Here is a 26,411-nt window from a genome sequence, read left to right as displayed (position 1 = left end):
TCAGTGATTCTCAAACTGGGGGCTAAGTTCTATGACTGGTGGGCTGTGAAATATATATGTAATATATACGTCCGTGTATATACCCAACCTAATCCAGGTGGCCGTAAAATAATTTGATTTAGATTAAGGGAGCCTTGAATATTTTCACATTAAATTTAGGGAGGCCCATGACAAAAAGTTTGAGAAGTTGTCTAACATGGTATATATTTTTAGAAAGAAAATCAATAACACTTAATTTATGGTACCACTTATATTTTTTAAAAAAAATATAATTTTTAACATACATTAAATTTTTTAAATGAGGTAATTAATAATAATTAAAATTATTATATCTTAATTCAAAAATGAATACATAACTTTTAATTACAGTCACTTAAAAATTACTTATATACAAATCTTACTTTAAAACTTAAAATACACGCAACTATAGTTTATTTATTAATATAAGGTGAAATTAAGAAAATGCAATTACAAACTTTTGTTTATATTTAGTTAAAAATGAAATTGTAATAATGATAGGAATTGTTTCAAAAAACAATAATAATTGTTGAAAAAATAAAAAGATGTAAACGATTATGTAATTAATCGTCAAATTTAATGGAATTAACACCTACATCAATTTGTCCACCTCGATAAGAGCCACGTTTTTTTTTTGTTTTTTCATGTCTAAATGATTTTCCTTTTGTGTATTGTAAGTCTAGAGCAGCTTTCTTACCCCAATTTTCATATTGACCTTTCTAAAAAAATAAATAAAAAAAGGTCATTATGCAAACAATACTTAACACAATTTACATAATTAACTAGTATACATGTAAATTTAAAGATACAAATTATACACTCAAGTATAAAAATGTAAATACTTACTCAATCATCAAATTTAATTTTTTTGTTTTGTGGTGTTGAACTATTAGAGTCAAAACTTTTATTGAAATATCTATCTTTACCAAAACCACCACTGCCACGGTCACTACCTCCACGACCGCCCCTGCCGCGATCTCCACCGCCACGTCCACCAAAGCCTCTTCCACCACCTCCACGACCACCAAATCCTCCTCGACCTCTATCACCACCACCGCGTCCTCCAAAACCTCCTCGTTCACCACCACTAAACCTATTACCACCGAATCCTCTTTTGTCTCCAAAACTGCGACGTTCCCCACCATTTTCATCTCCACTTCCAAAACTCTTTCTAAAACCACTGCCTTCACCTTCTCCATCACCAGAATCATCAAATTTACGTTTGAAACCACCTCCACGACCACCACCACCTCTACCAAAACTGTTTCTTCCGCCTCCATTTTGATCATCATCATCACGATTGAAACCCCCACGGCCTCCACGACCACCTCGGAATCCAAATCCTCCTCTTGTTCCTCTATTGCCTCTACCACCTCTGAAACCTCCCTGTCGGTCTTCACCCCATTTGTTGCTGGTTCCATTTTCATTTTCATCCTATGAGAGTAATATTAATTAGTGAACTAATCCAAACTGAGCATGAAAAATAATAATTACAAAAAACAGCATATGTTACTATTTTGGAAGAATTTAAATAAAAAATCACTATTCATTCTAAAAGTATTATTGATATAAATTTATTTTCATGCGCCAGTTTGGTTAGCCACAAAAATCAAGGCTAACCTTACCTTTGCTTTAAGTGAATTATCCAAAAGACGCCCATCAACACTGACGTTATCATCACGGACACGTCTATAAGGATCTGATCGCCTATTTTGTTGTTTTTTCTTTTTATCAGAGTCAAAAGAGTTGTTACCACCAATATCATATTGATCCATGTTTCCCATTAATATTTTATTCTAAAATAATTATTTGATTATGTCTTATTTTATGATAAACTACATAATAACTAATGCATTAAATTGTATAATATATACTGATAGACTATAAGAATGTACCAAGCCCAACCCTATTCCTCAGACAAAAAGTTCTTCCAAAATAGTTTGTATAAAGGTAAAATTAAGATTTACTTACATCTCCATTTGTTGCTTTGACAAATGGCTGATTTTTGATCTAAATAAAACAAATTATTAAAAATTTCAATTATAAATACTCTTAATTAAAATAGATATCAAGTTTATAAATACAGTAAAATAAGTTAAAAATTATGTTTTTAGAAAATTATAAACTTAGACATTAAGTTTCTTAAAACTAACAATAACTAAGTTTACACAGTAGTCTAAATTAGTAAAATAAATAACTGATAAAAAATGCCTTTCAACCAAGCAAAACTTTATAAGAACACAGGTTTTTACCTGACTATTTGGAGTCTTTTTGACTTCTTCCTCCTCATCATCATCTTCATCATCAGATTCTTCTTCACTTTCTTCTTTAGCAACAACTGGTTTAGTTACAGCTGAAGTACAAATATAAGTAATTAATTAGATTCATTGTGAAATAAAATTGAGTAATTACTTTTTTTCGATGGTTTAGTAGTAGCTGGGGTTTCATCTTCTGAACTTTCCTCTTCAGAGCTAGATTCTTCTTTTTGAGCTTTCTTTGCAGAAACAGGAGCTATCAAAACAACACAAATATTAAGGCTAATATTATACTATGATATATACTTATACGAACCTTTAGCTGGAGTTTTAACTACAGTTTCCTCATCAGAACTTTCTTCTTCAGAACTGGATTCTTCAGTTTTTTTAGCAGTTGGCTGGACAGCTGTTTTCTTTACTGGGGGGGTATCTTCTTCGTCAGAACTTTCTTCTTCGGAACTAGATTCTTTCTTTCCATTTTTAGCTGCAACTACTGAAAAATTACAATAATCGTATTTATATTTTATGAAGCATGGCATGTTGAAAATTTACCTTATAATAAAAACATTATGATTATTAAATTGAATCATTTTCTTTAAAAAAAAACTTGATAAAATGTAGGAAGTTTATGGTAACAGATTAAATTAAAAAATTAGGGTACACATAGATAACAGCTATAGTAAATAAAAATTAATATTTTAAAATGATACCTTTAGCTGGAACTTTCACTACAGTTTCCTCTTCAGAACTTTCCTCTTCTGAACTTTCTTCTGGCTCTGCTTTTTTAACAGGTACTACCTTTTTAACAGGTACCACCTTTTTTGCAGGTACCTGAGGGGCTTTCTTTACTGCAGGCTTTTCTTCTTCAGAACTTTCTTCTTCAGAGCTTTCTTCTTCAGATGATTCTTCTGCAGTGGCTTTCTTATTTACAGGAGGCATAACAACTGGTTTAGTAACAGGTTTTTTTGGAGCAGGAGTTTCTTCTTCTTCTGAACTCTCTTCTTCTGAACTAGATTCTTTTTTTGTAACAGGCTTCTTAACAGGAGCAATACATGCTATAAATCAATAAATTATATACTACTGTTATTATCTAGAGCTAATCAACATCATCAAATTATTGCATTTACATTTAATATTTAAGGACTGTAAATTAATTATCTATAATAAAGAAATGGATACCTTTTTTTACAGGTGGTTCATCATCATCATCTGAGCTTTCTTCTTCAGAACTTTCTTCTTCCTTTTCTACCTTCTTTGTTTTTGTAGCATTAACTTTTGATTTAGGTACTACTTCATCAGCAGAACTGTCTTCTTCAGATTCTTCATCGGCGACCGCTGCTGCTTTACCATTACTTAATTTAATTATTTGATCTACAGCTAGATAAATTAAAAATTGAGTCAATTTAATGAACATCAGATTTAATATAATTTATTCACTTAGACGTGCACAATTTTAACTTCAGTAATAAAATAATTTTTATTAATATCGACATTAAAATCTACTATCATTAGAGTTATTATTGTAATAAGGACTGATGAACTAGGGTTAATTTAATTGTATTGATTGTTATATATTATTATATTCTACAGTAGATTTAAAAGAATCAAATTCATTAAAAGTAGCTCATATCAAAAGTTTTACATGAAGATGGTTGAATAATACTAGTAGATTATATTATATATTAAATTATGCCACAACATTTAATAAAGCCTATGTATAAATATGATAACTGAAAGTTTTCTTGTATCTATACTATAACAAATATGAGTCTGAAGTTAGCATAACATTGTAACAAATATAAATGAAGTAGCCCAAATATCTACATTTTATAACTAAATAAAATTTCAAAAGCCAACAAAAATTCCTTCAACTCAATCAACTCAATTCATACCAATCAACAGAAGAATTAAATATTAAAAAAATAAATATTTGTGAAATTTAAAAAAAATATATATCAATTGATTGGTCGAGATGAAGGTGAAAAAGTATAACCTGTACATTTACCTACTGAAAATGAATTTGAATTTAAGAGGACGTAGTAACTCCGTCTTACGCAAGACATAATAAATTTTTCTTCACCAGTTTCAATATTGTGCTGTTAGTTTTGATATTAGAGTGAACTGACTCTATTATAAAATTTAAAGGTAAGATTATTTATCCAGGGGCCCCATTTAGCCTTTTATTGATATTGTTATTTTTTAAGTTATGATCATTTTAAAATGTAGTCTCAAAATGATCATAACTTACTTAAAAATAATATCAATAAAAAGTTAAATGGGGCCCTGGAAAATAATCTTACCTATACATTTTATAATATACTCTAACATCAAAACTAACAGCACAATATTGAAACTTGTGAACGAAAATTTGCTATGTCACACGTGTGTAAGATGGAGACAACATTAAGCGGGTTCTATGTCCTCTAAAGATATTAATGCAATGGCATTGCATTACTGATAATGGTTCATAAAGATTAATATCAACATTTAAAACTAATATAATTATATTAAATATAAATGTAGTTACTGGATTTTTTTTTTATCATAACAATAAATTAAAATGAAAGGAAATTAAATAACATTTGTTTATATACTTATATTTTGTATACAAATTAAAGGTTTATTATAAAATATATGATTTTACTACGTGCTAAAAACTAGGGATCTCGGTTTTGTTTGTATATTGATATACTCATTTATATGTAGTTCACCTTAAATAATAAAATAAATGAATAATTGTGTATTTAGCAAGTATTAAAAGTTGATATACATGTGTAATTAAGAATATTGGTGTCTTATTTTGACATGTGCATGTCACTAATATGGTGTCTACTAATATGTATTGTGTTGTTGTCTCTTATATCATTCATTTTTGACTGGTCAACCCTGTACAGAATGCCCATACTATGGGAAACTGGACCAAATCTATTTTGTAATTAACAATTAAAGAAAATCAAACAAAAACATTAGTAATTTGTTATATGAATGTAATTAAAATAATTGATCAAGTTTAGTAATATTTATCAAAAATTTTAATTTTATGTAGATTAATCATAGAATACATAAAAATCTATAAATCAGATATCTAAACTAGAGTACCGAGTAGAAATGTATATACAAAATGTGTATCTGAGAGTTTTGGTTGAAAAATCGTAAATAATATTAATTATAAGTTTATAATTATTAGTTAAGCAATTATAATATACTACTTAGACCCGTGGCCGGCAAACTTTTTGGACTTCCGGGCCACATTCATAAATTAATAAGAGTTTGCGGGCCAGACAAAAATAAAAATGTTATGTTCAAAATTATTTATCAAAAAAAAAATTTATAGCGGGCCATATATAAGACGCGCGGGCCGCCATTTGCCGACCACTGACTTAGACAAACACAGAACACTATTGAGTATTTACATAAAAAATAAAACAAATAAAATTATAATAGGTATTAAACATTAGGTACCCTGTCAATAATAAATAATATTATAACTATAAAATAAAAAATATTTAAAATAGTTGTGTCGTACTGGCGTGTAAGCAAATCCCTCTATCGACTACCGAATAAGAGCCGGGTAAAAATGAAGGTATTATGCCAGTACCGAGTAAATACCGGGTACAAATTTAGTATTACGACGGGTACCTAACCTAAGGGTCGAGTTACTCGGAACATCTCTTATCTAAACAGATATTAGTTTCTATAGAAAAATGTTTCAGATATAAAAAATGTAACTCTAGGATAAAGTATTCGGTTTAATAAACGATAATGGATAGAGGCTCAATTGTCCAATTCTTTTATCAGTCACTAATCATGGTGTATGGACTTTTGAATCTTTTGATAAATCTGTATTTTAATTACATGCAATTTAGGTAATTTTCATAAAAACACATACATCATGTTCATGTACATATGGAAAAGAGACCTACTAAAAACATTGTTCCTGTTTGTCATAAAACAACGGTATTAATAATTACAACAATTATGAACTTAACTTTCAGTTATGATAATCACAATAAATTTTAAATTTTCCATACAAAAATATTTACAAAGAAAATACTTAGCAGGTATATAATAAGGTTTTATATGATAAAAGTATGCATGCAAACTAAGTTTAAAATAAAAATTGATACATTAAATATTTTGATGATATTAGTAGTTAATAAATAATAATGTATAGCCAAACATTATATAAGCCAACAGAATGACACATTTTAGAGTTAAACACTTTAGCACTACACATTTTTTTTAAATTTATATATAAGCCAATTTTACTTTATATACAGTTATTTTGAATTATCATTAATGCATATAACAAAATTTTTCAACTTACAAGGTCCTTTTTTCTGCAACTTAATTGTTTTTTTAGAAGTCCTGAAAATATTTTAGAAATTACAAATAACATAATTAATAAATTATTGTCAACAAATTTGCATTAAATTTATTATACATACTTCAAATGGTCATCGATTAGCTGAGTTAATTTAGTTTGTCCTCTCTGCAATTTTGACTAAAATTAAAAAAAAAAAAAAATTACACAATTGTAGGATAAGGTATGAAAAATCAAAGAAAACAATACGATAAAGGAAAAAAAATGCATAATTAAAAATAAGGTTTTGTTAGCAGTGTGTAAAATTTAAGTTTTAATTTTAGTGAATAGCCGTAGTAATAACTAGTCAAGACCAGGGTAACTTTATATTTATATCAGTACTACTAGATAAAATACATCTAAAAAACCACGAATTTGAGTGAAGAAGTTCAAGGTTAACATTGGTTCATAATATAAATTGTATTTACGTAATATATATAAAGGATCTAAAATGCTGGAATGAAATCAAACGCTTGAAAACGTTATCGGTGAACCACGTGTAAAAATGTTAAAATTTAAAAAAAATGTTTCAATAAAAACACCAGACATTTTTGTTCTATATAGCTCGATACAAAAAAATAAAAGAAAATCAGTGCGTCAACTCGGCTGTTGGGTGTACATTCAAGATAAATAAAAATATCAGTAGACAGATGGTTGTCGACGTACAAAGATAGTTGTAAGTACAGGAATCAGCACGCACGTGGTTTCCATAATATCGTAATATACTCACGGCTTTAGTCTTGGTCTGGAACATGTTTGCAAGGTTCTGATCCAACGAGTTCAAGTAGTCGAACACCAACGCATTTATGGTTTCAGTACTCATTTTGATATCGTGTGTAGTACTAAATCGAATTTTAAAAAAAATTATCAGCGGTCAGCGCGAGTCGGAACGACAGTACTGAATGGCCGGTGCGCAAATAAAACTCGTGGTTCTATGTGTTGCGCTCGGTAGTGGTGGTGCGTAAAAGAATTTGGATTTGTTTATTTCATTAGAGGCGGCCTAACATCCACGAGGGAGACGATTCGTAGTAGGTGGGAACGAATACAGTGTAGCCAATGGCTAAATAAACGGAAAATGGTAGCGAGCGTTTATATCTCGATAGATCGGACATATCCACATGAAGAACAAAATATGCCCATTATGTCCTACGGCCTACTCATGATGTAGAGAACGTCTCTACATCGTGGATTCCTGTTCCTAATTTGTCATGCGAATATAATTTATAAAAAAAAATATTGCATATTTTACATATATTTTATTGTTTTTAAATTCAGAATGACAATGACATGGTCACATGGATTTTCATCTTATACTAAATGCTTACCGATTATGTCCAGTTTGGTACCGCTGACATTTATTATGTAATAAAAAATAAAAATAGTTGTTCTGTGATATGTCCTATGAATCGACAATAGATCATTGAATTATATAGTCAGAATAATATCACAGAAGATATAATTTCATCTATTCTGTGATAATATTACCTAATAACTAATAACTATAGTTCTAGAAAACATTTGTTCCAAATCAGTCGAGGTACAAATGACCATTATAGCAAAAATATTGTTGATCAAGTGAATAATTAGAAAACATATTTTTTTTGAACAAATCATGATGAAATAATTAATGTTGGTGATTTTAATAGATTTCGTTTACATTTGAATTTTAAACACTTGTAGTTATATTTATTTATACAAACACAAGGATTTAAATGATATGTATACGAAAAATGTATGAGGATTTGTATTCTAAATTCTAACTTCAAATATTCATATATTTTTTTATCAGATTTTATCTAAAAAAAATTTTTTAACAACATTTATAGAAAAAAACAAGTTTTTATCAAATATAGCCCCAAAAAAAACCAAATGTTTTGAAAAATGTACAATGTATAGAAAAAAAGAAGAACCTAAAAATATTACATTGGTCTTAGTAAATTTAGTTGGTTGGTGGGTGAGTGGGTTGTTTTGAAACTCATTTCTTGAGTTTTGAAGACATTGTAATAAACATATAAGTTAGCGAGTTTGAAATTTTACAAGTTTCATGATTCAAATTTGTTTTTTCGTTGATAATCATAACCTCTAATAAAAATATATTAAATGATAATTAAATGATTTATTCATAATTATGCAAATTAGTCATTATACATATTTTTTTTCAAACAGTCGTGTAAGCCATAAGGTGTAATCATTGTTTTCTTTTGTCATATCTTTACATTTTGTCGGATATCGCTTTCGTTTCGCTGCAACATAATATATGTATAATGACTATAATGTATATATAAATATATAATATAATATACAAGTCATGTATTATATCAAAATTTGAATTTAAAATGCTTATAAAAAAACCATGTTTATATATTTTTAAGCTTTTCGACCGCGTGAAAACTTATTTATCCATATTTATTTACTAAATAAATTCAAGAATATCAAATGTCTATAATTAGCTTTATAAGAATTATAATTTTCAAGTTAAAATACTAAGTATATTTTCGGATAGAGAAGAGTGAGATTTGATATAGATGATATATACATTAAGTTAACATGTACAATAAGTATAGTAACATCTATACATAGGCGGAAATCCATTGAAAAAGTTGAGGGGCTACGATTTTTCTCATAAACCAAAGCCGTTAGAAATGTATTAATTATATGAAATATGTATGTACTATGTATAATGGATTTTATTTTAATTTTCATTTAATGAGATAGATCTCTGAAACAGGAGAACGGGTTTTGTTATTTGGGGTCTTGTTAGATTCACATTGGCTAGGAGAAGTGCAGTGAAGATTTTCAGAACTTATCTTCAATCGTTAACTCACTACAAAGCTTCAAAAAAAATTAAAACACATTTTATTGGGAGTTTTTTTTTATGTTTTGCAGCTTTATAGCTTTGTAGTGAGTTAACGATTGAAGATAAAGTTCTGAAAATCTTCACAGCACTTCTCCTAGACTGAGGATAACAAAACCCGTTCTCCAGTTGCGGTAATCTACCACTCTAAATGAAAATCTAGCAAAAAATAACTATTTTTTTAACTGTGAAAAATTATTCGGTGATTCTTTTATCATAAAACACTCATGCATTATTTCAAAAAGTATTCATGTTTTTGAAAATATTTTTTTACAGTTTCTAGTTGTTAAAAAAACAAAGTTTTTATTAAAAAATTATATTTTTAAATATTTTTTATCCTTATATTTTTTTAATATTTTTACTTTTTTGAACGACAACATAGTTTTTTATTTTCATATTCCAAAGCAGAATAATTTTCTGAGTGTTTTGATACATAAAAATCAAATTTAGGGAAAGTAGTTTATGAGAAGTATTTAAAGTTTAGATGCGCGGAGTTACTCTGCAAAATGTTTGTCCACTACTCTGCTTGTCTAAACTTTAAATACGTATAACTCATTAACTATTCGCCCTAAATTCGATTTTTATGTATCAAAATACTCAGAAAATTATTCTGCTTTGGATTATGAAATTAAAAGTCTATGTTGTCATTCAAAAAAGTAAATAACTTAAAAAAATATAAGGATAAAAAATATCTAAAAATATAATTTTTTAATAAAAACTTTGTTTTTTTAACAACTTAAAACTATGTAAAAAAAATAAAAATGTTTTCGAAAACATGTATACTTTTTGAAATAATGGGTGTTTTATAATAAAAGAATCACTTTGTATATTGTATTTCCAAATTAATATAATTGTATATATTTTGTTTTATTCGACGGACGATAAAACAAATCACTATAGGACAGTGTTCCAACTTATAATTTTAATTTTCGTATAAAATATTATACAAACAAATTAATAATATAAAAATTATTATGTGTTATATTTCTTGTTTTTTAAGAATATAATTTATAGAAATGAAACTAAATATTTTTATGTTTGCAAGAATGTTTGAGGGTTTGTAGGTTTTTTTTTTTGGGGGGGGGGAGCTAAGCTCCCTCAAGCCCCCTCGGATTTCCGCCAATGCATCTATATTTTATATAAATTAAATATAATAATGTTAAATTAAGTAAAATTCGTAATTAGGAACACGCCATATAAGCACCATCTGCAAAGTAAAATTAAAAATAATATTACTGTGCGAAGAAAAGCTATACAAATATAAATTAAATTTCTAATGTGTTAGTGTTAATTTTACACTTAAATCGGACTTATATCATTTTTGTTCAGAAAAATAAAATTGGAAGTTTATTCCAGATATTCCAGTTAGTGATTTAACTAGGGACTCCCGAGATTACCTGGGCTAATAATCTCGGTAAATAGTAAAAACAGCTTTTGAAAATAAGTTCATTATATGACAAAATAATTTATTTTGTCATGTTCATTGGTACCACGATTTTAGACTATCTTAAATCGTGATTGGTACAAATGCAGTTTGGAATAATCATAGACCTTATACCTTTTTTTTTATAGTATAAGGTCTATGGAAATAATGAGTTTTATTGGAACAAAAATAACTTAGCTACAGTGGTGTATGTAAATAGGTAAATAAGGAACAATTGGTCGTTGGAATAAATGTACATTTTTGATATTAATTCAATTTAAAAAAAATGACTAAAACAAAACACCACATCCGTATTACGTGTTATTAGTCTATTGTTTATACTCTATACTTCTATATTCTATAAAATAATAATATTCCAAAAGGTCTATTGTAGACACGATCATGAATTAAGATATCTTTAATCGTGATTGTAGAGTAGGTAAAAATAAATGATATCAAGTTGCTTTTTTCACAATCTTTATCACATTTCGAGACACATATATAGCACGAATTAAGATAAAATATCTTTATTCGTAATATATAGTAAAATATAAAATTAATTTAATAAACACTAAACTAAACATTTAAATACTAAATTTATGTTGGAGAAACAGACAATGTCACAATGGTGTATTAATTTTGTCTTATTTATTAATAATTCAGTGTAAATTATACCTACCACTATTGTTGTGGAGTTTAGAATATTCTATTTCCAATATTTCAGTTGCTAAACATTATTGAGTCGTCGTTTAAATATTCTTTTAAAAATGGAGATATCAATGGCTTCAACCGACAGCGTTAAAGTGTTGGTTGTTGGAGATTCGGGTAAATGTTTAATGACTATAAAAATAAATTAATAGTATAACCAATGTTGATGTTTCCGTATGTTGTAATCAGTCTGTTAAAAAATACATTTTGAAATTAATTATTATTAATGTTTTTTACTGTGTTGTAGCATAAATGAAAAAACTTGAAATCGAGTAGTAGATGTTAGTTCACTTAAAAATAATATATACATACTTATTTATTAATAAGTATGTGATTAATGAAAACTAAATTTTACTTAACTTTTGATATATTAAACAGTCAATCATATTTTATAATATGTTAATATGTATTCTATATATGTCATATTAATAAAAAAATTATTTAGGTGTTGGCAAAACTTGTTTAGTGAATCTCATGTGTAAAAATAAAGTTGTAAAAAATCCTAAATGGACTGTTGGAGTAACAGTTGAAATAAAATTGTACAAATATATGGAAGGAACACCTAGACAACGCAACTGTTTTATAGAAATGTGGGACATCGGAGGAAGTTCAAATCATAAAAATACTAGATATATATTTTATAATGGTATTCATGGTAAGATACTAATATACTATGATAGTTTTCAAACATTATTTTTTTTTTTTTTCAACAGGTATTATTTTAGTGTATGATTTAACTAACCTTAAATCTAGTGAAAATTTACATAAGTGGTTGGCAGAAATTTTGAATAAAGATAATAACTCAAAATATAAATGTACAGATGGATTTGACATGGAACAACTAGTTGGCTCAAACAGAGTAATATATATATTTAATTAATAACAAAAAATTGGTTTTCAGTTCATAATATCAAATATTAATATTAAGTTATAGAAATTAATTAATTAATTTTAAGTATGACTGTACAAGACATAATTGCAGACTGAATGTTTACAGTCAATGTAAAAAGATTATTAAATTAGAATAAAATTATTTTGAATATATAAATAATAAGTCAATAAAAGTGAATATTAATTGTTGAGCTGTAATAATTTAGATATTGGAAGCTATTAAAAAAAAGTGAATATTTTAAAAGGATGTCAATGCATTGTATGAACCTCTCTCTGGCCTGGATTCCTCGATTTAAACAAAATTAATTCACATAAAATCATTTATTTTTTATATTTTAGTCTTACAAAAATTATAGAAGAATATAATTTTTATATTTTTTTTTTAAATATTATCTCAAAACAACTTGATATTCATTTAAATGTACAGCAATTCATTTTTTTCGTTTTTTTAAGTTGAATAATATATAACTGATATTTTAAACCATCTATAATAATAGCTAAAACAGGTGATTTTCTTTTAAGATTAATCTTAAATCATAGAAACAATGATTTATGATGGTGTTTTATTTATATCGCACCTGGGTCAGAGAAAAAAATAAATAATAATGCACTTACATACTCTTAAATTTAAAACTATCTAAAATCTAAATTCAAGTATGCTTTATTTAAATTGATATGAATATAAATACTTTATAAAAATATATTAATTAGGTACTCTTCCAATATGCTATCTACTGTAAATATTATATTCTATATATATTTTATATTGTTTTTGTGTATGGAGTGAAATGTTTGACACACTTTTTTTGTACATCGATTATACATTGTTTTAAAAATATTACCTTCTTAATCGTTTTCGATTATTTTTCAGAACTTCTTTCAACTCACCACCACAAATTGTTTGATTTTTAATTTTGGTACATGTCTGATCAGTTGGTAATAAACCACGTATTTTTAAAAAAATTGCGCACATCTCTTAATTTTGAATTATGTGTCGATATAAATAACTCATAGTTGACGGACTCGTAATAATAATTAATAAATAAATTACAGTAAAACCATATATTATAATTGACACGGCTCACAAACACACACTAATTTTTTTTTTTTGAATGAAGCCTATGATAAATTATAAAGAGGGATAAATATAATACAATTTTGGATTTTAATAAAAGCTTAATCTTAATTGCAAAATGATAAAGTATATATAATATATCCAAGTATAATATACTATAAGATTTACAGTAGATATCATATTGGACAAGTACCATTAATTAAAATATATCTTAATATTCTTAATAATTAAAATTATGTGTATTAGGTACCTATTTTAGTCTGTGGTACCAAATTGGATATGGCTCCAGAACGTGGTAAGAAGTCGCCTTCTACTGTTGCTGCAGAATGCGGTGCTGATGAAATATTAATTGTAAATATTGCATTGTTGTATATATTCTCTTATCAAATATTTAATATGTATTACTGTATGTTGCTTAGAATTGTCATGATTCAAAATCATTGGAACCAAGTACAGTAGCAACATCAAAGTTTAATAATTTTCTAGAAAGAGTAATACAAACAAAATATCCAATCAGTAACTCTAGTCCATTTAGTCAAGGTCTCTACTCAAGACAGCATCAATACCAATCATCCAAAACTCCACAGTACCCAGTTACTAGACAAATAATTTATGATGGTTCGCCTACAATTAGTAAAAATACATTTTTCAATAATAAAACAATACATAAAGACTGAATCTTTTATATAATATACATTTAATACAATTATATGCAACACTTATTTATAATTTGAATTACAAGAAAAAATTTTAATATTCTATTACATAATATATGTTAAATTTAAATGGTCAAATTTGGTAAAATTAATTTCTAGTACATAGATCACTCAATTCAATTAAAATTGAAAACAATTAATTTATTATAAAACACTAACAAATTATTAAATAATTAAATTTATATGTGAATTAAAATGGTAATATAATGATTTTTTTATTAATTCATATAGAAACCCCTTTTTTAATCATTCAAAAATGTATTTTGTAAAGTACAGAAAAATAAAAATGTTTTTTTACAATTAATAATTTGCCATAAATAGAGATACCAATAACATATTGAATGATTTTAATTTAAGGTTTCAAGTGTAATATAAGGGATCAACATATAAAGGGTTTACTCAATATATTTGAATAATTGTTAAATTTTGATGAAGTCCCAACTTAAAATACAAACAAAGAAACTTACTGAAATACTTTATTGCAGTATTCATATGGTTTATATCGTTGCACTGCATTTTCTTTTCGTTTTGATGATGATAACAACTTTTTGATTGTGGTCCAATCTTCAAGTATTTCATGTTCTCTAAGGTTGTACACTATACATGGTCCAGATACAATAACAGGTTTCCGCTTGGGTTGTACATGCCCATATGGACGTCTTCCACGTCCTCGTCCACTACGAGTTAAACTACGACCTAACCAAAGAGAGGCATCTATATCTACTTCATTACGTGCTTCTTCTAATCGCTGAATTTTTTCTTCTAAATCAGCTTTTATAGTATCATATAAAATTTCTTTATTATTCTGAAATAATAATAAGTAGCTCAAATCTAATAGATATATGTAATTAAATATAGATTATTTTTTTTCTACTCATAATTAGAGAATTTTGAATTTTATTAAAAGGGAATAATAAAAACCTGTAATTTCATCAGATTTTCCTAAAAAAAATAAAAATAATATTATATATTACCTCAAAATTTTGTCTTATTGCTTGTTCTTCTGCTTCATATTTATGTTTTAAATTTGTTAATTTAAATTGTCTTAGTACAGATGCTACTTCAAGTCGAGATTTCATTTGATCTTGTAATTCTTGTAAAGGTATACGGTATTCTTTAGCTGTACCTAATCTCACTTCTACTAACTTCTCTTCAACTTCTCTTATTCTTTCACTATACAACCTACATAATAAATATAGTATAGAGAATTAGAACATATAATTTATCAGATGTATAAAAAAAGTTAAAAGAAAAGAGACAAAAACTGATTTTAAATTATAGTGGTTAAAAAAGTTCAATAGTATGATTGAAAGATTAGAAGTAGTTTACTTGTAATGTTGGTGCTTATTTTTTTTGTAAAAAGCCAATTTTATTTGAAATTATACTACTTTTGACAAATTTATATATGTGTATACAAATTATTAATTTAACTTATATACATATTCCAAAGAAAACAATCTTTTTTAGAAAAGGATAAAATTATGTGTTACACAAGTTGTTTTGTTTAGTAATGTGTACAAATTGTTAAAATTTCTTTTTTTAGAGAGATATATGATTCTTTGCAGATTCTTATGATCTATGTATCCTTTAAATATATTTTTTATACAATGTGATGTGGGTATTGTGTAATTTGTTTTTTTAGGTTTTGTGCGAGTTTAGTTGAGCAAGAATTCAAGATAGTTTTTTTTTTATTTATTTTATCACTATTTACACCACTATTGATAAAATATTCTGTATTTAATTAGGATTTTAAAATTAATGTTTTTTTATTTATTTTTTTAAATCAATGTTAGTTATAATTGTTGACCAGAATTTGTTCAATGAATTATTAAGCAATGAGTTTGTGGGATTTTGAGATGATTCTGTATTTAGAATTAAGAGCTCCTGAAATAGGATTTGAGAAGTTATCTTTTTTCATACTAAATCTGTTTGGTCCTATATTTGTCAATATACATTGTTTAAAATATTTTTAATCATATTTAAATTAAATATTCTTTAATACTTAGTATATTAGGTTATGGAGTATAAACTAAGAACTGAAATAACAACATTTTCAATTATTATCAGTATCTAATTATAATTAAGTTATATTTAATTGGTTTTGTCTTTTTTTCCATACTTCATTATTAGTGTCTTTTTTTCTGGTTACCAAGAGAAATATATGTATAAGTTACTAACATTTCTTTTAAGAAATAAAAATGTGTTTCAATATTTTGTACTTGTTCGTCACACTTGTCCTGTAATTTTTCGTTCACGTCGCTGTTCAAATCTATAGTAAATTGGAAATAAAATTGTTTTATTAAATTCAAATTCAAATGGTTTGTTTTTAAACACAATTACCTGAACTATTGTCAGTATCAGAATCTGAAATATTTGACTCTGAAGAACTACTTAATGATGATATGGATATTTCAGAATACTTTTTCTTATTGTAAGGAATGTCTATAATTTTTTCAGTACACACAATTTTACGCACTAAAACGTTGTTTCCACTCTCTTCAGCTATTTTTTGAATTTTACTAATGATGTCTGAATTATCACTGCTGAAATAAAGATAAAAATATGAATTTATTAATAACCAATAGTTTAATACCCAAATTTGTTTATTAAATATGAAAGTTAAATATATTTTGATAAAATTATATAAAATTAGAGAAATTAGTATATATTTATAATTAATGGTAAAGTATTTAAATTTAATTTATTGTTGAAAATACTAAAAACTATTAAAATTGTTAGAACAAATACAAACAATTAAATTTGTATTATTCAAATATACAAGCATTAAAAAAAAAATTTTACAGCGGTAAACCAAATATAATAATTAATAGCTAATTAATATTAGTATTTCAAGTAAATATACTAATAATAATACAATTATACCTTGTAGCTGTAGACATCGTTAGAAATCCAGAATTATTACTTAATTGATGCGTAATACATTGGTCTAGAATGTCCAATCAACGCGCATTTTTAAACTTTATTTCATTAAAATTGTACATATGAAAGTAGAAAGTTACGTTTGTTAATGTAGTCAACTAAATTCACAGCACTTTAAGTTTATTTAAATAAATTAAACATTTAAAAAAAAAAAATACAAATTAAACCCACTATTATTTCAAAAAAAGTAATAACGATATTACGAAAAGCAAAACGTAAGCGAAGTGAGCAGTCCAAACGAAAAATCTAACGAGAGCAATAATTTTGTTTACTAACTACCTACTGAACTAAGCAGTGTTACAACTGAAATGTCTGAAATAAAATATCTCTGATAACGGATAACAGTGATCGTGAGTTTTGTGTAACATGTAAAATATAGGTATAGTATGGGCCGACGACACAGTGCCATTCGATTGAATCTGGTAGTTGTAACCTTGAACACCGCGTTCAGTAAACGTTTCCGAAACTCACTTCGGTACTCGCGTTCGTTTCCATGTTTCTCAGAGGTTTTACTTGGTAAACAAAATCCGAGCAGCTGTTTGAGTGACATAATTTTAAAATTGTGATATCACCATCTGTCACCAGCGTACATGGTGGTTTAATTTTAAACTATTGAATAGATAATAGACATAATTTGTCGTGATTGGTGCCATATTTAAAAAAGCCACTTCAAATTAAAGTTAAAAAGTATTCTATTAAAGGATGTGAAAGTACAAAATGGAAATAAAAAATTTCGTTTTTTGTCTTATCAAAAGCATTTATATTCTAAATGAAATAAGCAATGTAAATTATAATAAAACATTAGTAAAATTTGTATAAGATGAACATTTTTATCTGAAGATATAATCATTAATTATTTAGGTCTATATCATATTGTTGATTTATGCATCTAATTATTCTAGTATAAATGCTTTTAATTTACAGGTCCTGTAATACCAGACATTTATGAGGTCAACTCTAAGGATCATCTACTCAGTATTGCACCTGTAATGTTTAATTTTTCCCACTAGGTACCATTATGTTAAGCTGTTATTATCTTATTAATAATATATCAAATCACGAAAATATCACGATTATGGTAAATAATAAAGAAGTATGAATACTTGGAATTTGTATACCAATGTATTGAGCGTTAAAAACCACTCATTTTGAAGAAAAAAATCAATTGGTTGCTAAACTAGAATTATGCCAAATACTGAAATACGATGCCTACGGGAAAAAATCTATTGATTTAATCAAAATTGAAACATTTTTATAGTATTTCAACACAAATTTAAACAAATATTTTACAAAATTTTACTATAGAAACATTATAGTAAGTAATATGTGTTAAATTTAAGTTTTTATAATAAAATAAAAAAAGGTGGGCAAGTGGGTATCGCTCTATTCTAGTTAGACAGTTAGTCACTATATAGCTGTTATGGTCTATGTTTATTATGTTTATGTTCAATTTAAATACAACGATACCTATCATTGTATACAGTGGCTGAAGCACCTTCCATTCCACGTATTTTTATTAAAAATTACTAATAAATCGCCAATTTAAAAAAAGTAATATATGTTAAATTGTTTACAATTTTTTTATTGCTTAATAATGTTTAAGTAGCAAATTATTAATTTTTTTTCTCCAAATTGTACATAATAATTAATAAGTACTTTACGACTATTATTTATTATTAACAAAATAGCACCCACCATAAAAAAATCAAAGATCCACCACTGATTGTATACGAAAAACGTTTCTGAACGGAGATGATTTGTCAGTCTATGATATATTATATTACATAGGTATATAAATTGTAATTTTTTTTTTTTTAATTTTTTTTTAAAGTATCTAGGATTTAGGACGTGTTAAATATGACAATAAGGTAAAAAAATCGAATATTTCATATGCCTATAACTAGCATAAAAATTAGTGAAATATTTTGAAAAAAAAATATCAATCTCAAGTCTCAACTACTGGTGAAAGTTTCAAGTTTTTACGACCTATATACTTTCTGAATAACAACAATTATCTTATATATCGTTATTTTACTCGATTTCGTATTTAAATTTCATATGCTCATAAATTTTTTTTTTATTGATAATGGAGTTTTTTTTTACAGTTATTTGAAGGAAAACTAATGGAGAACGTTGTATTGGTTTTTTTAATCTTAGGTATAAGTCAATTTTCTGAATTTTCAACTTCCAAAATTCTTACAAATTTTCACGATTTCGTAAACATTTGAACAAAACAAAAAGTGTTTGAACACTTATAAACAAAAATTGTGACTAACAATTTTTTATTTTTATTTTTACTACGATAAGTCGTTAAGTACAACTTATAATAAACCTTGTATTAAATTTTATAGAATTTTTGGTAAGCTAAAAAGATTAGATAACGCTAATATAAACATTTGGTGAAAATTTCAAGTATTTACAATGATTCATTTTTGAATTACAGCAAAATAAAAAAATCGATTTCGTCGAAAACTGGTTATGCGTAAGAATGCCAGTTTTTCCATTACTTTTTTAGATTTTATAGGTCCTGACGGTTTTGAAAACTACTAAAAATTTTTACTTTTGACTCCCAGAATACCAACTAGATACACTTTATGTCTTTATGTATTATTGTAATGTATTATTATATATTTCCTATGTAGGTAAAGAAAGACGAAGACTGCGTATTAACAAATAATATACCTAAATCGAAAAAGATGCATATAATAAATCAATTTTGTCAAAAACTGGTTTTTGCGTAAAAATTTCCGTTTTTCATTCAATTTTTTAAAGAATGCTAAAAATTTTAATTTATGGCTTCTTCGAAAATGTATACTAAATCTAAATTTCTATCCATAACCATTCTTACTCTAAGTTAAAATCGAAGCATTTTATCTAGATACTCTTTTATTGCGTACAAAAAATTATAAATTCAATTCTTTTACAAGTAGGGAATGATCATTTTAAAGGATACAATAATTATCGGCTCCAGAATAAATTTACGGAGGGAAGGGCGCATACCATGTGCGCATCGTATTTTATCAGCTGTCAAAAACAGACATCCTAAAATTTACCTTTGTGACAGAGTCTACGAAGGGAGGCATGCCCCTGCTTGGATCTGCGCTGAAGGGGTCACGGTCATCGTGTTACGAGTCTACTACAAGGAAGAGTGACCGAGAGCCTAAGACAAGCGCCCTTGGAGGAAAATAACGTAGAATTTGGGGCCCTGAAAAGGGCGATTTTATGTCTTCCCCGTGAGAGAGCACCGGGTTCGGGATTAACCACCCGGCAGGGAAGAGAGTTGTCGTTGATCGACACGCATTCAGTCGTGTGGCGTATTGGCGTGATGCCACGGACGTCTGCAGCGTATACCTAACCCTACGCGACGGCACTTCGAGAACGTTCGTCGAGCGTCATAGGTATGACGATCCCGATAATCGATTAGCTCTGAGCGGTGCACGTCGATATAATCGTCGTCGGTCGTACAGTATAGAACACCACAGACAACACGTCGTTACTAAAGTTCGATGGCTGCCGTCTTATTCTGTACTAGTTCGCCTGCAGTTCGCGACGTTTGGTTGACAATTCTATCGTTAGTATCTTCTGGTCTGCTGGTCTGAGCGTACTGCTAATGTCCGGCGTAGTCGATGGTACCTGATAACCACAAGCATCGTCCAGTCGCTGTTCTCTTCTCTCACTAGGTAACGTAACGGCACTTCGAGAACAATCGTCGGACGTCATAAGGTAAGACGATCCCGATAATCGTCTGCCGGTGATAGCCGGGTAGAAGCGGGCGAAGCCGAGTCGACACCACCCTAGCTAGCTGAGGCAAACAACCAGATAGTGCCCTGCGCAGAATCTTATGTGGCTCACCACATTACTCCGCCCCCTGCAGCCTCAACGTGCCGTAGACGGACGGTACCGAGCCGGCAGTGGCCGGGAGCTCAGATCGTCGTCGCGTGCCTGGACGGGTGAGGACTGGCGGGAGGAGCTTCGCGTATATTCCCCGCCGATGCCATAACGTATTGCCACAAGCGGTGTGCCTTGAACTACTTGAAAGTGCTAGGACCAAAGGGCGCGGGTACGGGCAACGGCGGAACGCGTCGTGGTCATCGACTTGGCGGGGCGCACAAAAAGATTTGACCGGCCGCGGCGTGCATGAGGACTTAGGTCTGGTGTTCGCGACAGGTCTGTATATACCATGTCTGCCAGTGGTCGCAGCTGGGTAGAAGCGGGCGAAGCTGTGCGCCGCTGAGTTGACACTACACGTCTACCACAGTATCTTCCGGTCTGAGCGTATTGCTACGATCCGGCGTAGTCGATGGTGTTCGTCGGGTGATCGGAATCTGCTAACAGCGAGCTTCGTCCAGTCGCTTTTCTCTTCTCTTACTGGGTTCACCGTTCACCGCCGATCGTCTGGGTTTTGTTTTTTCATTTTCTTCTGCTTCTTTTCTTAGTTCTTGGCAAGTTTGAAGGTTGAGAGTAGACTGACGGTATTCTGAAACGCATTCGTATTTATACCCGTCGGCATCAGTTATTTGGACATTGATTAATCTATCGTTATTGCTATGACGATGAATTATTGCATTATTATCAGCTATCACATAATACCTTAGACTTATAATGTAACATACATACTTACATTATAAGTCTATGCATAATACATAGTTGAAATTATGCTATTTTCCCTTATTATATTTTTGATTCTCTTTGGTGTAGAATTGTATGTTTTTTATTAGCTCTTCTACATCTATAATATATTTTAACAATTAATAAAATAATAATATGTTTATATAAATCCTTTTCAAAATCTGAAATACCTACTCAAAATTATTTAAATATTCTATGTAAATTTGTTAATTAAATATCAATTAACAAAAACAATTAATTAATAATACCCAAGTTTATAAGTAAGTGACACAGATATATAAAATTGTATACATCCGTGGCTTGTGTCTTATCTCTTATAGTTATATTAAATGTTGAAATTAAAATATAAATTAAATCGCTAGCGCAGCGAGTGACTTTGTAATACATAGTTCGCCTAACCTGGGTTCGCTACTGTATTCTTTACATAATATGTATCTGTTGTAATTGACTGCTCAGTGCTCTTATTTTTAGGTTTATATAATACTTTTTGAATCTCCAAAATATCTATTCACATGGCGTATAAGATGAAGTGAGTAGTGACCCAGGAAGCCAGGCTATAGCGCAACCGGGTTTTTTTCAAGGGGAGTGTCCGCCAGTAACGTTACACACAGACTACTACAGTAGTTAATTTCCAAATATTTTAGTATATTATGGAGTATGGACAATAAAGTTACGGTTCAAGGGGGTGCCAGACACTTAAAACACTCCCTTGATTGCACCACTGAAGCCAGGTGCAAAACATCGGACGATACCTTATGAATAACTTTGTATCATATTCATAGCCCATAGGCCATAAGTGTGTCAGAATTTGATAACCGAGGGGCACAATACATTTTTAAATCGTGAGACCTATTTTTTTAGTCATGAAGAAAAATTTATTTTTTATTTTACAAAATATAAAAATATATAAGTTCTCAAGATACACACAGCTCGACTTTATTTTTTATCCGAGCATGATTTTGTTGTAAGCACAGTCCAATGGGGGTGGGCCCAACCACTCCCGTAAACACACCTATGCTCTATCTATAATTATACAGAGTATTGTCATATAAATATATTAGTATATTAGTTTATTACATATATATTACTGTTTTATAAATTAATAACAACCTAACAGTCCTCACTATGAATTAAGAAGATTCATTTACTTAGTTTATGATCTTCACATAATGACTGTGAAAAATTTACGCACGTAACAGTATGCAGAAGGTTCATTTTTGAGACGCTCCTTTACACATTAGTAGTTAGTACATTACCCCCTCCCCCCATAATGAATAGTACATATTTTAGTTGGTGATTTGATAAAAGATTATAATAATAATAGGTGATAAGGTTCACGTGTTTTACTGTAGTTGCCTGTACTCTGTAGCCATTAGTCTGTTGGTAGTTACTAGTTTGGTACTTGAAATTTGGAATTATAATTTCTCAATATTATCATTACAGGATCAGATAAAATACATTTTTACATTTTTTTGAATTTAAGTGAGTATTAATAATATAACTCAATTTATATTAATTATTTTTTAGTTAATTCTGTTTATTTTTTCAGTTAACACACATCAATCAAATTATGACGAATGTCCCTTGCGATTTATCAGAGACAACCACAAACGAAAGTCTCAAGATGTCTAATCCTGCATGGGCTGATGCTATGAGCAAAATCTTAAAGACAAAAAAACGGAAAGGAAAACCATTAGTATTGTCAAAGGCAAAGATAATTTCAGAAACTGACCTTAATAAAATAAAACAGGAAAAAGAGGATGTAGATGACACATTTGAAGTTGTAGATAAAGGTGGTCAGAAAGTTAAAGCGACAGTTAATATTGAAGAAATTAAAGATGAAAAACCAGACTTGGAACATTTAGAACCGAAAATACCGAATCGAATTCGAGTAAGTTATTTTTTAAAATATTATTTGTGTTTAAGTTCAATTATAAGCAAACTGCAAACATGTTCATTATATTTATCTAATAATATGATACAAATTAGATAATTCAACATCTGCATAATTTATTTATTACATTTTTCTAGTAATTTAAATTAGTAACAATATTTTAGCTTATGACTATTATATTCCTCAATTCATGTAGCTAAATTTGAAGATATTGGTTTTGAAAAAAATAACATTTAGAAGTAACAAAAATAGAATTTAGAAAATATTTAACAATTTTGATACTTATTTATTTTTAAAACTTAAATGTAGTTATGATATTATTACCATACTCTGTTAATTGAGAGAATAGTACCTACCATTTTGCGCAATATACTTATGCCATGTTTCTCAGAAATACATTAAATTTTTCAATATTAAAGATATAAATTGAGCAGTAGAGCGCATATGATAAGCGTCCCATAATTGCAAGTAGACTGTAATCTGTGGTAGAGCTCATACGACTAGATAGCCAATCATAATATAAGTGATGTTGAAGTCAATAATATCAAACACAACAAATAATTATTGTTAAACTAATATATTCATCGCTCAGCTTAAAATATAAAAAGCTCTGTATCAAATGTATCACATTAGTCAACTATTGAATATGCTACTGTATGTAATCAATAATTCATATTATTAATAATTTAAATGTGTACTCATTATAAATTATAAAGAATTTAATGACTTATTTTCATTTTTATAGATAAGAGAACAAGTATTAATGGGACGACAAAAACCTTCAGTTAGTGATAGAGTTAAAGAAAAAAATTTATCAAAAATTGCTACAAAGTAAGTAATTTTCAATTTAATTGAACATATTTTTACTATAGATTATGAGCAGTGAATGTATTTATTTTACAATGATATATGTTTTTTTATTGTTATGTCTGTTGTCATATTTTGGTACTGTAAAAATACTTTGATTTTCAACTTTAAGAGTGGTCTCTGGTAGCAAATTTGATCTAATTGATACTTTAGGGGTCAAAAGTAAAATATTCCCAAAACTTTTCAAAGTAACCGAAAAAAAAAATCAAAGAAAAGAAGAATTTATATGCAAAATTAGTATTTGATAAAATCAATTTTGTTTTTTTAGTATAACACAAATAATCATATATACTTAAATTATTATAATATTTTACTAAATTGTTATATGTATTTACATACAAAATGTTCTAAACAATACTTTAAGCTAATTATAGACATTTTGAATTTCTTTTTTTTCCAATAATTATATAACTATTTATAAAATAAATGTTGCCACTGGGTTAGCTTAAAACATGTCTATACATTTTTCTACTTATGATAAAATACAAATTCACCGGGAAAGGTTATCATTTTTAAATCTTTACAAATTGGTATGTATTGATTTATCATTGTATTCAAATTTGACACAATTAACTTCTCCATTACTGTAACATACTCTGCAATTATTTGGTATGATCAACACCTACTGTGCAGTAAAAAGGTTACCTACATTTTACATTTTAAAAATTTTAAATATAATATTATATTACATTATCATTTTTTAGGGGTGTTGTACAATTATTTAATTTAGTTAAGCAACAACAGAGAACTGTAGAGAAGAAATTGAAAAATGTAGGACCATCAATTTTAAAACAAGATAAAGTATTGGAATCTCTAGATAAAAAATCATTTATTGATTCTATCGACCATAGAAAAGTAAGTATATTCATATTTTCATTAAATAATTTTTAATTACTAAAACATGTTGTTCTAAACTATTGTTGATTTTTTACATCACTAAATTCAGAAAATTTATTTTAGGAAAATGATGAAAGTGGTTGGGATGTTCTTCGAGATGATTTTATGGGCGGAACTAAAATTAAAGATTGGGATAAACAGATTGAAAATGATAGTGAAGATGATGGAATTAATGTTTAAATTAAAGTTATAATTAATTGTTGTTTTAAGTACTATATACAATTAATATTAATATTACTATTACCTATTTGATAAATGTTTGTAAATATATTTTTAATCATTTAATTGTTTAAATAAAACAAAACAGATCAGATAAAGACTAATATTAACAGAAATTATTAGGTAGTTACAAAGAATGAATTTTTATGATAATTTTCATTATAAATAAATTTATTTTTGTACTTTGGACTTTGGTAACTTTAAGTTACTTTAAAAAAAGAATTGTTTTTGTGATAATTATTACATAAGATGAATATACATTTCAAAGAACTCTAAATGATTTAGAAACACTTAAAGTTGATTATATAAACAGTTAATATGATAAAAATAATATAATTTAGTTTCTATGGAAAAAAATATATATTATTTTTAAGTTCATGAGTTGGAATAAATCCATTTCTTTTACAATTTAAGTAATTACAAAACATTTAATTTTTAGTTATAATAAATATTAATGAAAAATGAATTCATTGAATATCTTAACTAATGAATCAATTGTTTTTCAATTTCCAACAATTTTTGAATACAGCTATACTCAAATGCATTCTAAACGCCTGAAGCAATGTGGACAATTATTTTCAAAGAATAAAGTATTTATCAATAATGGTGATACATTTAATGGAAAATATATTATTAAATATTTAAAAAAAACTCCCAATATT

General features: G+C 27.7%; 4 protein-coding genes across 9 annotated transcripts; 2 read left to right on the top strand and 2 right to left on the bottom strand.

Moving 5' to 3' along the window:
- Positions 1–235: 235 nt before the first annotated feature.
- Positions 236–7,617, bottom strand: LOC132923465 (nucleolar protein dao-5). 4 transcript variants are annotated; one of them, XM_060987466.1, is made up of 12 exons: positions 7,367–7,616; positions 6,722–6,777; positions 6,601–6,641; positions 3,453–3,650; positions 2,984–3,328; positions 2,590–2,766; positions 2,431–2,529; positions 2,271–2,371; positions 1,990–2,028; positions 1,644–1,814; positions 865–1,452; positions 551–737 (listed from the first exon to the last, which is right to left on the bottom strand). In XM_060987466.1, the coding sequence occupies exons 1-11, from the start codon at positions 7,457–7,459 to the stop codon at positions 865–867; spliced, it is 1,908 nt and encodes a 635-aa protein (XP_060843449.1). In that variant the 5' UTR covers positions 7,460–7,616; the 3' UTR covers positions 551–737. The 4 variants fall into 4 exon arrangements, with proteins under 4 accessions (XP_060843452.1, XP_060843449.1, XP_060843451.1 ...); XM_060987469.1 differs by lacking the exon at positions 865–1,452 and having other exon boundaries at positions 236–737; XM_060987468.1 differs by lacking the exon at positions 1,644–1,814 and having other exon boundaries at positions 7,367–7,615.
- A 1,120-nt stretch (positions 7,618–8,737) lies between these two features.
- LOC132923466 (breast cancer metastasis-suppressor 1-like protein) lies at positions 8,738–17,694 on the bottom strand. Of its 3 annotated transcripts, none has more exons than XM_060987473.1 (8): positions 17,187–17,694; positions 16,644–16,843; positions 16,482–16,572; positions 15,278–15,485; positions 14,771–15,108; positions 13,838–14,069; positions 11,593–11,811; positions 8,738–8,879 (listed from the first exon to the last, which is right to left on the bottom strand). In XM_060987473.1, exons 1-6 carry the CDS (start codon positions 17,201–17,203, stop codon positions 14,012–14,014), a joined length of 912 nt encoding a protein of 303 aa, XP_060843456.1. In that variant the 5' UTR covers positions 17,204–17,694; the 3' UTR covers positions 8,738–8,879; positions 11,593–11,811; positions 13,838–14,011. The 3 variants fall into 3 exon arrangements, with proteins under 3 accessions (XP_060843456.1, XP_060843453.1, XP_060843454.1); XM_060987470.1 differs by having other exon boundaries at positions 16,644–16,846; positions 17,187–17,682; XM_060987471.1 differs by having other exon boundaries at positions 13,838–14,211; positions 16,644–16,846; positions 17,187–17,679.
- LOC132923467 (rab-like protein 3) lies at positions 11,600–14,296 on the top strand. The gene is made up of 4 exons (XM_060987474.1): positions 11,600–11,738; positions 12,067–12,276; positions 12,335–12,480; positions 13,834–14,296. The coding sequence occupies exons 1-4, from the start codon at positions 11,681–11,683 to the stop codon at positions 14,044–14,046; spliced, it is 627 nt and encodes a 208-aa protein (XP_060843457.1). The 5' UTR covers positions 11,600–11,680; the 3' UTR covers positions 14,047–14,296.
- A 5,292-nt stretch (positions 17,695–22,986) lies between the features above and the next one.
- On the top strand, positions 22,987–25,847 carry LOC132920330 (RRP15-like protein). The gene is made up of 5 exons (XM_060982626.1): positions 22,987–23,354; positions 23,422–23,763; positions 24,512–24,597; positions 25,338–25,488; positions 25,594–25,847. The coding sequence occupies exons 2-5, from the start codon at positions 23,443–23,445 to the stop codon at positions 25,708–25,710; spliced, it is 675 nt and encodes a 224-aa protein (XP_060838609.1). The 5' UTR covers positions 22,987–23,354; positions 23,422–23,442; the 3' UTR covers positions 25,711–25,847.
- The last annotated feature ends 564 nt before the right edge of the window (positions 25,848–26,411 follow it).

The sequence above is a fragment of the Rhopalosiphum padi genome, chromosome 2 (assembly GCF_020882245.1).
Source record: "Rhopalosiphum padi isolate XX-2018 chromosome 2, ASM2088224v1, whole genome shotgun sequence".
Classification (NCBI taxonomy): domain Eukaryota; kingdom Metazoa; phylum Arthropoda; class Insecta; order Hemiptera; family Aphididae; genus Rhopalosiphum; species Rhopalosiphum padi.
The sequence above is the reverse complement of the archived record's forward strand: the minus strand, read 5'-3'. Positions and strand labels throughout refer to the sequence as shown.

Coding starts and splice junctions, on each gene's coding strand:
- LOC132920330 (XM_060982626.1), top strand. CDS start 23,443: ATGACGAATGTCCCTTGCGATTTATCAGAGACAACCACAAACGAAAGT. Junction 23,764..24,511: donor AAATACCGAATCGAATTCGA/GTAAGTTATTTT, acceptor TCATTTTTATAG/ATAAGAGAACAAGTATTAAT. Junction 25,489..25,593: donor ATTCTATCGACCATAGAAAA/GTAAGTATATTC, acceptor AATTTATTTTAG/GAAAATGATGAAAGTGGTTG.
- LOC132923466 (XM_060987470.1), bottom strand. Junction 15,486..16,481: donor TTTTATTTCTTAAAAGAAAT/GTTAGTAACTTA, acceptor TTTATTATGTAG/GTTGTATAGTGAAAGAATAA. Junction 14,070..14,770: donor TACTGCAATAAAGTATTTCA/GTAAGTTTCTTT, acceptor TACTCTTTCTAG/AAAATTATTAAACTTTGATG.
- LOC132923467 (XM_060987474.1), top strand. CDS start 11,681: ATGGAGATATCAATGGCTTCAACCGACAGCGTTAAAGTGTTGGTTGTT. Junction 11,739..12,066: donor GTTGGTTGTTGGAGATTCGG/GTAAATGTTTAA, acceptor AAAATTATTTAG/GTGTTGGCAAAACTTGTTTA. Junction 12,481..13,833: donor AACTAGTTGGCTCAAACAGA/GTAATATATATA, acceptor TATGTGTATTAG/GTACCTATTTTAGTCTGTGG.
- LOC132923465 (XM_060987467.1), bottom strand. CDS start 7,459: ATGAGTACTGAAACCATAAATGCGTTGGTGTTCGACTACTTGAACTCG. Junction 3,329..3,452: donor TGAACCACCTGTAAAAAAAG/GTATCCATTTCT, acceptor ATTGATTTATAG/CATGTATTGCTCCTGTTAAG. Junction 2,372..2,430: donor TACTAAACCATCGAAAAAAA/GTAATTACTCAA, acceptor TTTGTACTTCAG/CTGTAACTAAACCAGTTGTT.